The sequence below is a fragment of the Chrysochloris asiatica genome, unplaced genomic scaffold (assembly GCF_000296735.1).
Source record: "Chrysochloris asiatica unplaced genomic scaffold, ChrAsi1.0 scaffold00104, whole genome shotgun sequence".
NCBI lineage: Eukaryota > Metazoa > Chordata > Mammalia > Afrosoricida > Chrysochloridae > Chrysochloris > Chrysochloris asiatica.
The window spans coordinates 7,284,857-7,297,880 of NW_006408622.1; the positions used below are offsets into that span (position 1 = coordinate 7,284,857).

A 13,024-nucleotide genomic window follows, 5' to 3' on the forward strand; every position below is an offset into this window, starting at 1 on the left:
AACAACAACAACTTGCCTCGCACCTTAGTGTTCATTAATGCCAGATGTACATTGTTTATGTACAAAACAGATGGGTGGTACATTTTTTTATGATTGTTATAAATTGCCATAGATGGAAAATGTCAGATAAAGAGACAGTTGGTAAGTGAGGAGAAGTGTTTAATTTTATGGCAGGTCAACATTTTAACATCTTTTTAAAGACAAACAATCATAGTCATCTTGTAGGCGATGACAACCTTCTTCTGTACTCTTTGACAAAGGTGAAAGAAAACTGATCAAGAACCTTCATTATGAAGGATTCTGTGTCACAGCTAATCAGATCACTCCCCTTTTTAAAAGTGTTGCATACATGGTAGGGAAGATTTAACAATGTTTTCTTTGGTAAAGTTTCTAGACTGAATGGAATTTTCAAAAATTTACAAAGTCTAGTTTGTATTTGGATGAGATAGCAATACACTTTTGCTTTCTGTTTTCTTCAGCTTATTCAAAATCTTTATAGAAATCAAGAAGTCAATTTGAAACTCCAAGGTAGCGTAGTGGTTACGAATCGGGCTGCTACCATCAGGGTCAGCAGTTCGAAACCACCAGCTGTTCCATGGGAGAAAGATGAGGCTTTCTGCTCTCGTAAAGATTTACAGCCTTGGAAACCCTGTACGGGGTCGCTGTGAGTCGGAACCGACTCCACGGCACATAACCACAACAACAAGACCTAGAGAGCGCTTTTGCTGTGGTCTCCATGATTCAACATACTACAGCAGGGCTTTAAAATATTTGTGGGACACTGAGGGATGGATGTTGTTTGTAGTCCTGGAGCTGACTGTACTGTTTAAAATCTAAAATTCGATTAGATAGATGTTGGAAGTCCAGGATGTGGTTGAAGATGGTATTTGCAAAAAAAAAAAAATCATCTTAGGGGCTCTCTGACGTGCTCTGGATCCCTAAGAGTAAGGATGGAGATTGACTTTCATTTTCTAGACTTGGCATCTTGAGAGTCTGGCAACAATCGTTTTCGCAATGACAGTGCAGAAGAGTTTGGTAATACAAAGAATCAAAAACATACAATTGTCTACCTTGCTACATGTGCAGGAACCGAGGAAGAAAATAGGTGAGCAGGTCAAAAGAAACCAAAGGAGAAGAAGTTTTTTAGGAGGAAGAAATGGGTCACATTTAGGTGGGAAGGTAGACACCTGGGCAGGCCTTTGGGAACATCTTTGGATTGGCCAAAAGGGTTTGCTAGAGGGCTCTTAGATAAAACATAAAATTGATCTTGCTTTTTGAGCTAACATAAAAACTCGTTTTCTGTTAATAAGTAAATTAAACCCTTCCACACTGGTGCTGTAGGATAAGCACTGAACCACAAGGTTGATTTGAACTGCAAGGTCAGTGGTTCAAACCCACCAGTTGCTCCTTGGAAACCCTATTCAGGGTCGCTATGAGTTGGAACCAACACGACAGCACTTAATAACATGTATTAATATAATGGCTGTACATGCATTTGGCCTTTGGGATGGTGGGGAGAAAGTCTGTGGGAAATTTTCATTGCCTTTTCACTCCGTTTTCCCACGAGCTTTCTGAAGTCCCCTCATACTTGGTATCCTGGAGACAGCATAACTGTTGGTAAGGTCTGACCGAATAGGCTCTACACTGTCAGCAGCCAACCCATCTGTTAGCAAAATTTCTCATCTTGTTCCCCCGCAGGACAGTCGCTTGCCACCACTGACTCGCTGTAGTAGTTTCCTATCATGCCTGTTACGTAGAACCACAACTTCAATAGCGTAAACAACACAAAGCCATTCTCTTACATGGAAATTCCAGTGTTCTCAATAGGAGTTCTATGGGAGAATCTGTTTTCCTTGTTCTTTCTAGCACCGAGAGAGCCCTGCTGTCTGTCTTCAAAACATCCCTCATTGAACATACTCAAAAGAGTTGACTTAACATCTTTGATTAATAATTCCAATGTCTGGACTTCCTCAAGGATGCTTTCTGTCAAATTCTTTATCCAGTGAATAGAATAGGCCATAATTTTCTCTTTAAAAAAAAAAAATTCTTTTGTAGTTTTTTGTTGCGGGTGGGACATGTATATTACATTACAGCTGTCCTGGAAAAGGAAGTCTCTCATTCCTCAGGGATTGCTCATTTTTGCTTGCTGAATGCGAATGTATTTGTGACTTTTCCATACTAATCTCACAAGTTGTGTCAGTTTCCTGTTCCATGTGGCCACTGAAGTTTCTATTTCATCATATTTGCAGTCAATCTGACAAATATTTTCCTAAATGTCTGGTTCCTAAAAGAAGAAAGGACGGAATGGGGATTTGGGGGGGGGGGGGGAAGGAAGAAAAAAGGAAAGAATGAGAGAGAAAGGCAGGTAGGCAGGAATAGATGAGGGAAGAAGGAAAACAGAAAGAAGAAGAAAAGAAGGAAAAAAGGAAGAAAAAGAGAGAAATGGTATTATTTCTTTAAATCTCCTCAGTAGATGTAGCCTGGGCACTTCCTTCAGTCCAGGGGAGTTGGAATGCCGCGTGAAACACTTTGCTGGCTCCTCACCAATCAAAAGCAGCAACTGGCAATTGAAATTATACAACCCGAGTTTTTGGAGGACAAAGTCCTTCTTGTCCACTTTGACACCAGCAAGCCACATCAGAAACATGAGCTACCATCCCCATGACTCTCTGCCCTGGGGTTAGGGATGGTGGATGGTAACCTTAAATAAAAATATACCTAATATAGCTCCTAAACATACTCGAAATATACCTAAGTTCACCATCCTCTTCATCAAACACTCCCCTGGATGCTGCAAGTATCTGACTTGATTGCAGAGTTTGAAGGTAGTTGATTCAGATCGGTTCTGCCAGTTCAATAGCTGTTCCTTGAAGGAAATGATTCCTGGAGCTTTCTACTCTGCTATCTTCCATGCTGTCCTGGATTTTATTTCTGGATTGTTTAAGTACAGAGAAAGACAACAGATTCTTGAGTATGGGTTTTACATCCTCTAATCTTGCAGAACTTTTTATTAGCTCTAATAGTTTCTCTCTGTGTGTGTGAGTGTGTGTGTATTCCTTAGAATTTTCTATAGACCAGATCATAGTTTTACTTCTTCCCAATGTGGATGCTTTTAGTTTCATTTTCTTGCACAGAAAGATGTGAAAACTTCTTGATGAAGAAGTTGGTGCCCGTCTCATCCTAGACTTGTGAAATGCCATCTCCATATGTGCTTTCACATCCCCTTCTCCATCTCATAAGCAGGTGCCATGGAGTTGAGTGTAACTCACAGTGACCCCTTGTGTGTCAAAGGCCAGCTGTCATGCATAGGGATTTTTCAATGATTGACTTTGTGGCAGTACATCTCTAGTCCTTTCTTCCAAGGTGCTTCTGAACGGATTCAACTTGCCAGCCTTTCTGTTAGCAGCCAAGTGTTAACACTACCATTTACAGGACCCGGGCACTGGGTTCTCTTGTACCTACTATGCAGTCAGGATACACCTTGTTGTGGTTATTTACCTCTTTGATTTCTTTAAAGCAAAGATACCCTTTTGATGACGAATGTGTGCCCGACCAAAGCCATGGCCTTGTCAATTGCTTCATATACATGTAAACATTGGACAGTGAAAAAAGAAAAGAGAAGAAGAATTGATACTCTTGAATGGTTATGCTGTGTGTTGGTAAAGAATACTGAATTCACCATGAACTGCCAGAATATCAGTGTTAGAAGAACTAAAACCAGAATGCTTCTTAGAAGTGAGGGTGGTAAGACTTTGACTCATCTACTTTGGACACATCATCAGGAAAGACTGGTTGCTAGAAACAGGATCTCATGGTTAGTAACGTGGAAGGTTGGTGCAGATGAGTGGGTTCCTCAGTGGGATGCATTGACATAGTGGCCAAAACAGTACACTCAAACCTAACAGTGATCACGAAGACAGTACAGCGCCGGGCAGTGTTCCGTTCTGTTGTATATAGGGTCACGATGAGTTGGAGTCAAACCCAGGACAAGTGAGAACACCCTATATTAGGTGTCTACCCATCTGTTACTAAGCATAGTTGTTGTCGTTAAGTACCATGGAGTCTGTTCCGACTCATAGCGACCCTGCACAGGGTTTCCGAGGCTGTAAATCTTTACGGGAGCAGAAAGCCTCATCTTTCTCCCGTGGAACAGCTGGTAGTTTTGAACTGGCGACCTTGAGGTTAGCAGCCTGATTCGTAACCACTACGCTACCAGTGCTCCTTTGATTAGCACCTCTTTTAGTGCTGTGTGGGCCATGCCAGCGTTGCTCTTGTAACTGATCTCCTTTTCATTCTCTGAACTTTTAGAAAATATTCACCATGTTAAAAATTAGACTAGCCTCATCATGATACAAACCTCAACAGTGAATCCCCAGACAAAGTAAAACATGGGTGATTACAGGACACTTAAGGTGAATCACTCTATGTGATACAACAGTTATTGTGAGAATTGCAAATCATAGTTGACAACATCAATGGTGATGGGGTGGATAGGGCAATGACAAAGGTAATCTATGCAAAGCCGTTTGAACTGCAATGTCGGTGGTTCAAGTTCACCAGCCGCTCCTCGGAAACCCTATACTGGGTCACTATGGGTCAGAACCGACTCGACAGCACTTAACAACAACAAAAATCCATTTGAAAGAGTCCAAGCATGGCACTGCAGAATAATGCACTGGACTGCAAGAGGTTTGAACTCACTAGCCACTCCTCAGAAACCCTATACAGGGTTACTATGACTCAGTACTTAACAAGAATCCATTTCAAAGCAAAAAAGAATTTTGCTTTTGGTTCCTAATATTGATTTTGTCCTTTCCCCTCAAACGTCTACACTGGTCACTGAAGAGTGGGATTTTTTGCATGCTGGGAAGGGTTTATAGGACATGGGAGTTTAAGTGAGAGAACGGGGATGGTCCCACAGAAACCTGGACGGTTGGCCACTTAAATTTTACTCCTCTGTAGGTAGAGGTGGGACTCATGTAACCTATATGCAGTGCACCTCCGAGGCTCCTCATAGCCTGTTTTGTGACTGCTGGTTTGCTGTTTGTTTCAGGATAAAACTATGAGACTATGGAATATTGAAAAACTTGACCAAATTCCTTTGGTAATCAAGTACAAAAAGGCCAAGGGTTTAAAGGTGACACAGGTGGGTATCGGGTAAAATTAAGCCTAATGAAAGTCTTTCATTAATTCACTCTACAAATTCATTCATTCTCTGAATAAACATTTATGGAGCAATTGGGAATACAACAATGACTAACTGGGAATACAACAGTGAATTTAAACTGGGAGAGCTTGAATTCTAAAAGGGAAGACAAGCAACAAATAATGAAACAAGAAAAACATATAGAAGTCACATTGTTATTATACGCTGTTGAGTCAGTTCCAACCCTGTGTAGGGTTTTCAAGGAGTGGCTGGAGAGGTTTGAACTGCTGACCTAGCGGTTCAAACCAACCATGTGATCCAGTGCCTTATCCTGCAGCATCACACCAGGGCTCCATGGTGGTTATGTGCCGTGGAGTTGGTTCCAACCCATAGCGACCCTGAATAGGGTTTCCAAGGCTATAAATCTTTATGGGAACAGAAAGCCTCATCTTTCTCCTGTGGAGCAGCTGGTAGGTTTGAACTGCTGACCTCAAAATTAGCAGCCCAACTCATAACCGCTACACTACCAGAGCTTCTTAGTGAATCACATGGTGTTAAGTAATTTGGAGAAAAATCAAACAGGAAAGGGAGATGGGCGTGCCAGGTGTGGCAACATTTGAAAGGGTGGTTAGTTAGTGTAGGTCTCGTTGTTTAAAGACCTGAGGGAGGTGAGGATGCTTGCTGCGTGGGGAGAACTTCTTAGCAGAGGGAGAGCCAGGCTGCGGGCAGAGTAAAGGAGGGAGAGTGGAAGGAGGGGAGGCCTGAGGGAGGCCTGAGTGAAGGAATGGCTGGCCTATCTGAGCCAGGGTAGGGGCTGCCCTCCTGTGCTCTCAGCAGACATCTTGGCAGGGCCATCATCCCATGAAAGGCGTGTGGGCCCCTGCAGTTTTCTAAGGGAAGAACTTGGTGGTAGTAGCTTGACCCATCTGCTGTACTAGGCCCAGCCAGGACAGGTCACAGGGGCTTTCTGGACAGTCCTCCTCTGGGCAGAGACTTCTCTGTGTGGGTACCTCATAGAATTCTGGAACTACTAAGACTTGTCTTCTCTCAGAAGGCCCAGTTGAGAGAGAGCAAGGAGCCTCTGACCAGTTCTGTGGGGCAGGGAGAGAAAGGGACGGAAACCTTGGGGACATCATTGGTGTGGCCAGCTGCTCTTCAAGCCCCTGAGTCACGTTGGTCCTTGGATCCTGGAAGCTGACTAAAGAGTAGCGCGTGCCCTAGTCCTTTCCCAGCTACTGGGGAGGGCCTGAGAGCTTCCCCCTCTGTAAACACCGTTGTTCTGGTGTTGGTCCTGGGAAGTTGCTCTGCAGAATAAGGCAGGTACATGATCTGATTTCTTTCGTGCAAACAAAAGAAAGAAAACACCTACATGAAGCTGTAGCCTCACTGTGAGGAACCTTAGCAGCCAGACTGACCGGTGGGTGTATCCCAGGTGAGGTTTGTCTGGCCTTCCCTTGCAGGCTCCAGGCACCTGGGCCCACAGGAAGCTGGGTAGGCAGCTCCCAGGCCTGGCAGCTGCACTAATCTCTGCTCTAAGGGAGAAGCATCGGAGCCAGGCCTGGGTGCCCTGCTTTGGGCAAAGCGTGGGGGCCTGGAGTGCCAGGGCAGGGTATGCCACTTTGCAGTCTTGTCTCAGGGGGAACCCCTGCAAGTCCCTGCCCATGGCCTGCTTGCTTCCTTGCTTGCTTGTGGGAAGGAGCTGTGAGGAGTGAGTTGTGCCATTCATGTCCAAGTTCGCTCTGTGCTTTGGCCAGAAGTAGGCTGTCCTCAGGGACAGAGGAAAGGAGGACAAACACCCAGTACCTGTAGCCTCCTGCTGTTTGGAAATCTTGCCCGCTTGCTTCTCCTGGCTCTGTAGAAGATGGGTGCCCCTGGGCTGCTTGGGAGTCAGGACATGCCCTCAGCTCTGCACAGAGCAGTAGGCGGGGTTGGATACTCCCCCTGAACCATTCCCATGGACTAGTGGCTTGTCATTTTTGCATCTAGCATCCCCATGGCAGGGGACATGAGGCCATTTAGATAACCTCTGCTAGGACCTGCTTAGCTCTGAAGGGGAAAGAAAGGGGCACTAGCTGTGGTCAGTCTCGCTCTCTGGCCTGCAATGTGCTTGCTTGTGGGGTTGGAGACCCCAGCCTAAGATGGCTGGCTCAGGAGGGGGAATTGTAACTGCATGCCGTGTTCCCCTCTGATTGGTACTTCCTTTCTGTTCTTGTGACATATTTCACGGCAGTGTGAAGGCTGTGACAGGCCTTTCTCCATTTACGAAAGTGACAGTTCTGAAATACTCACCAAATGTGTGTTCTGCCGGATGGATGACAGGCGCTGGACAGCAGAGGCACCACCATCATCACCATCGGAAAAGGTGATCTCCCGAGCAAGTGAGGACAGCACATACAAGGGGGACTCATGAATGTGAGCACAAAGGCTGTGGGGCTCTGCAGAGACTCGCTGACTGGAGCAGGGGCCAAGCTCTGGCTGGGCTGCCTCTTACCACATTGCTACCGTCTCAGCCCCAAAGCAGCCTTGGGGAGTAAACCTCTTCTTTTTCTTTTTCATGCAGAATAAATCTATACATTTTTTTTGGAAAACAAGTGTACATATGAATCCTAGAAGTATTATTATTATTATTTTTAACCAGTTCTAAGCTTTGTGCGGCGCTGTGGAATCAAGTACTGGACTGCAAGGCTGGTTTGAACCACAGGATAAACAGTTCAAACTCACCAGCTGCTCCTTGAAAACCCTGCACAGGGCCGCTGAGTTGCAATCTACTTTAGAACACTTAACAATAACAAAGTTGTGTGCAAAGAGTCCTGGTGGTGCAGTGGGTTAAGCCCTGAGCTGCTAGCTTCAAGGTTGGTGATTCAAACCCACCAGCTGCTCTACAGAGAATCCTAAGGAACAGTTATAATCTATCCTAGGGGGCTCCTCAATGGGTTTATGTTTTTTAAGCTTCAAGTAGGGTCTAATTTTTGGAGCACATTATGGGTTCACTCTCCTTTTGGTGTCTGGAGTTGCCCTTAAGACAGCCTTTGGGGACTTGACAACATTGCTCCCGTGGCAGCATTTGTCGAATGAATACAAGACTGTACCTACCATTGGTGGATGAGGCAGTACTGGGGCAAGGCATTGCTGCTGCCTCCCTGCTTAGCGCCCCCAGGTGGCAGCATGTCCCAAGCAGAGGGAGGCAGACGGTGGGCGTTTCTGTTACAGGATGTTTCATGCTTTCTTTTCCAGACTCCTCAGTTTCCAGAAAGCCCTTGTATATGTGGATTCCCACAGCGTTATCATACAGCAGAAACCAGTTCCTTCAGGAAGATTTCTTTGGAAAAGAGTCAGGGTTTCAGTTAACGAACACGCAGGGTCGCCTGATTTTCATTAACTGTCATTAGTACTCCCCTGGGTCCATTTAAAAAACGTACCTGCAGGATCCATGTATATAGCTACTCTGAGCTTGAGGCCCTTCACCTGGTAGTCGGTATTCAGGCAGGTTCTGTGCTTGATGACACGGGGTGACCGCTTAGACTCATGTTGGCTGTATTTATGCATTTAATTACATGAAAGATGCATGAATGTTAATAAAAATCCACTTCGAGTCCTCCCAGCAATGGGGTTCCTTTGAGTACTGAATCCTATAGCCGTGGCCTCTCCTCCCAGATGGTTTTGAAACCTTCACATACATGAAGACATACATTGATGCTTTCTTCTCACCCACTGATGGGCAGTTGGGTCATTTCTCGCTTTTGTTTTTTGCTACTACAAACAATACAAATGAGAAACTTCTTGTGTAAATGAAACAGAATTCCATCTGAGGAGCTGAGTGATTAGGGAGTAATGTTTTTTTTTTGTTTGTTTTTTTTTCCCAAATGCCCTTTGAAAGCTGTTGGGGCTTAGTGATTACGGTGTTGGTTGAGGACACACAGAAAGTTCGAGAAGTCTAGGCGAGGGAAGCCTGACCTTGCTTTGGCAGCACAAACATCCGCATAACCGATGATGTTGGTGCACCAAGGCCAACGGGCTGCGGCTCCCAGATGCCAAGATTCCACAGTGTCCGGTAAGGGCCCCTCAGTACCCCAGGATCTTACTTCAGCTCACGGTCCGAGGAAGAAGCAGTTCAATTGAGGCTTTCACGTGGGCTGAGATTCGTAAACCCGAGAAGAGATCACACCAGCTTCGTTTCCGGGTTCTGTTTCCGAACCTCCACATCAGATTCAACTCGTACGGGTCAGATCGCACATTGCGCAGGCGCCTCCTATCGGAAGACATGCACGCATGCGCACGGGCGGGGGCTGGCAATAGTGATGAGAAACGAATTCTCGCGGTGTTGGTGCGGGCGGCGCCGTGGCTTAGTTGGTTAAAGCGCCTGTCTAGTAAACAGGAGATCCTGGGTTCGAATCCCAGCGGTGCCTACACTTTACGGGTGTGTGTATTTTTTTTTTTTTTTCCTAATCTTGCTCGCCTACCGGGCTTTCCCTCATTTGGGGTGGTGAAAGTGAATCTGGGGTGCTATTTTGAAAGTGAGCCGGATCTCTTGCCTGTGGCGGTGTGTTGCCTCGGGTCCCATGCAGCACCTTGGGGGAAACTCTGGCCAACCTCGAGTGGGCTCCTGCGGGTGTCCCTTGTCTCAGCCGAACTGTGGGGACTCCGATACTCAGTGACAAACTGTGGGTATTGGAGAGAGACTCCTGCGCTCCCGGAGGCCTGGCTAACCCGGAGACCCTCCGTAGTCTCCACGGAGCGGGAGGCCAGGTGGAAGTAAAGGTTAACCAGCCAGTTTTTTCTCGACTCGGCTCGTCTCCGGCTCCCTCCCACCTGGAAGCGGCCGGCTGACACCGCTCTGATTCTGCTGTCCACCTGCGGGTGTGGACCTTCTACCATCACTGTGCTGAGCGCCCCTTAAAGCATTGTTTGTTCATCCCCTCTCTCCACTTGCGCAATTAAGCAGGGACTACTGTTAATACCATTTTACAGATCGAAGAAGACGGCGGGTGGGGGGTGGGGGCGCGTGTTCAGGAAAGCCAAGTGAAGGCCATGAAGTGATGGGCGCACAGGGGCGAGTCAAGGCTTGAATCTGGCCAGTATTACCCTCAGGCGGATGGGAGTGTGGCCAAAACTCCAGATCAGAAAGGATAAATAGGACTTTTTCAGAAGTCCAGGTGTGAAGCTGAACCTGAAGGCGTGTCTCTGATTGTAAATACCCAGGGGCTGTGGAATACATGGATGTGGGACCTTTGCCCACATCACTTACATCACAGTCTTGGAGTGGGGAGAGCCACTGGAATCTTTATTTTTTAAAAAAAACTACCCTGGGTTCTAATGCCAAACTCAACAAAATTCTTGTGAAACCCAACTGAGCTGTGCAAATGCAAGATGTGTCAGCCATCCTAGGGAAAGGGGCATTGCTTGGGCTTGAAGCTTTGCTTGAATTCAATCAGGGATGAGTTTATTGGAGACTGGGCCTCCAGTCATTATGTGCCTGGTTTACTTCTGGCTTATCTTGACTTCTAAGGTGTTGATGTATGCTTGCAGCCGTTTCTGTATTACCTTTAGTAAAACTTTACTCACCTGGGATATCAAAGAGATTGTCTGATGATTTCTGCATTCCATTGGGTCACTTCTCTTTGGAACGGGCACAAATAAGGATCTCTTCCAGTCAGTTGGCCAGATAGTTGTCTTCCAAATTTCTTGGCAGAGATGAGTGAGTGCCTCCAGGGTATCACTGCTGATGTCTGATGGATCTTGGCTGAAAGCAGAAAATACCAGCAAGATGTTTACCTGTGCTTTATTGACTACACAAAGCCTTTCGATTGTGTGAATCATAACAAGCTATGAACAACATTGTGAAGTATGAGTATTCTGGAACACTTGTGTTCATGGACCAAGAGGCAGTTGTTCGAACAGAACATGGGAACACTGAATGGTTTAAAATTAGGAAAGGTATGCGACAAGGTTGTGTTCTTTCACCATACTTATACAACCTGTATGCTGAGCAAGTAATACGAGAAGCTGGGTTCTATGAAGAAAAACGTGGCATCAGGATTGGAGGAAGACTCATTAACAATCTGTGCTATGCAGATGATACAACCTTGCTTGCTGAAAGTGAAGAAGACTTAAAATGTTTACTGATGAAGATCAAAGAACACAGCCTTTGGTATGGATTACATCTCAATGTAAAGAAAACAAAAATCCTCACCACTGGACCAGTAAACAACATTCTTGTCAATGGAGAAAAGATTGAAGTTGTTAAGGACTTCATTCTTCTTGGATCAACTATCAATACTCATGGAAGCAGCAGTCAGGAAATCAAATGACATATTACATTAGGCAAATCTGCTGCACAAGACCTTTTTAATGTGTTGAAGAGCAAAGATGTCACCTTGAGGACTAAGGTGCACCTGACCCAAACCATGGTATTTTCAATAACTCATATGCATGCAAAAGCTGGACAGTGAATAAGGAAGACCATAGAAGAATTGATGCTTTTGAGTTACAGTGTTGGAGGAGAATATTGAAAGTGCCATGGGCAGCCAAAAGAACCAACAGATCTGTGTTGGAAGAAGTACAACCAACAACCTGTTTGGTAAGGTCAGAGAAAACAAGGAAGACCCCCAGCTAGATGGATTGGCAAATGACAGCATCAATGGGCTTAAGTGTGGCAAAGTTGTGAGGTTGGCCCAGGACCGGGCAGTGTTTCGTCCTGTTGTGCATTGGATAGCTATGAGCCAGTACCGACTCGATGGCACCTAACAACAACAAAGGTTTTGAGGGTCAGTTTTGAGCATTTGCCTATTAAATGTCCAAGAAGAGATGTTGAGTGGGGGTGTGAGTCTGTGCACAAGGAGTTTCAGATGGAGGAAAACATTTAGGAATCATCAGCCATGCATATGCAAAGCATGGCTCAAAAGCCATATGATTGGGTGAGCACCCTGGGCAGTGACTAAACTGAGTGAAGAGAAACAGGCCCAGAGTTCAGCCTACCCATCTTTCTGTTCCTTAACAATGCTGTACCAAGACAAGGGCCAAAGAAACATCATCCTAGGGAGGCCTAAAGAACAAATCAATCTGTGTTGGAAGAGGCACAGCAGAATGCTCCTTGGAAGCCCAGATGGCAGGACTTTGTCTCTCATACTTTGGACATATTGTCAGGAAGGATCAGTCCCTGGAGAAGGGCATTGTGTTTGGTAAAATGGAGGGTTGGAGAAAAAGAGGAAGACCCTCAACGAGATGGATTGGCACCGTGGCAGAAGCGATGGGCTCAAATGTAGCAATGAGTGTGAGATTGGAGCATGACCTGGTAGTGTATCCTTTGGTTGTGCAGAGGGTCGCTATGGGTTGGTATCGACTCAATGGCACACAACAACAAGGGAATGTAAAAATCAAGATGGATAAAGAGGAGGTCACAAAAGAGAGCAGAGAGACAAGAGAAAAGGAGGGGGGAATGCCATACTATTCATTCCTCAGGGTCTTTGCACTTTTCCTCAGGGATTGCAGTGGCTCTATATTGTAAGCACTGGACTGTGAACCACAAGGTCAATGGCTTGAGACCACCAGATGTTCAGTGGAAGAAGAAGCTTTCTTCCTGTGAGGATTTTTTAAAGCTTCAGAAACCCTATACAGGGTTGCTATGAGTTAGAGCCAACTCGATGGCCCTTAATGGTGCTATAGGATAAGTGCTGAACTTCTAATCACAAAGTCAGTGGTTCAAACCCACCAGCTGCTCTTTGGAAACCCTATACAGCAGGGGTGGGGAAACTTTTTTCTGCCAAAGTTTATAACATCGTTCGTGGGCCATACAAAATGGTCAACTTAAAAATAGTTAAGTGTTGTCGAGTCAGGGTTCCCAAGGAGTGTGGTTAGCCAACCTTGTGATTAGCAGTCCAG

The 13,024-nt window shown here is 45.6% G+C and overlaps 1 protein-coding gene and 1 non-coding gene across 2 annotated transcripts in view; both read left to right on the forward strand.

The window, feature by feature from the left end:
• WDR88 (WD repeat domain 88) overlaps positions 1–7,556 on the forward strand; it is a 51,786-nt gene extending 44,230 nt beyond the window's left edge. Inside the window, exons 10-11 of the mRNA XM_006867390.1 lie at positions 5,054–5,146; positions 7,377–7,556. Coding sequence (XP_006867452.1) covers positions 5,054–5,146; positions 7,377–7,556 — 273 coding nt within the window. The remainder of the gene's footprint in view (positions 1–5,053; positions 5,147–7,376) is intronic.
• Positions 7,557–9,478: 1,922 nt separating this feature from the next.
• TRNAT-AGU lies at positions 9,479–9,552 on the forward strand. Its single transcript has one exon. It is a non-coding gene; the product is annotated as a tRNA-Thr (tRNA).
• The last annotated feature ends 3,472 nt before the right edge of the window (positions 9,553–13,024 follow it).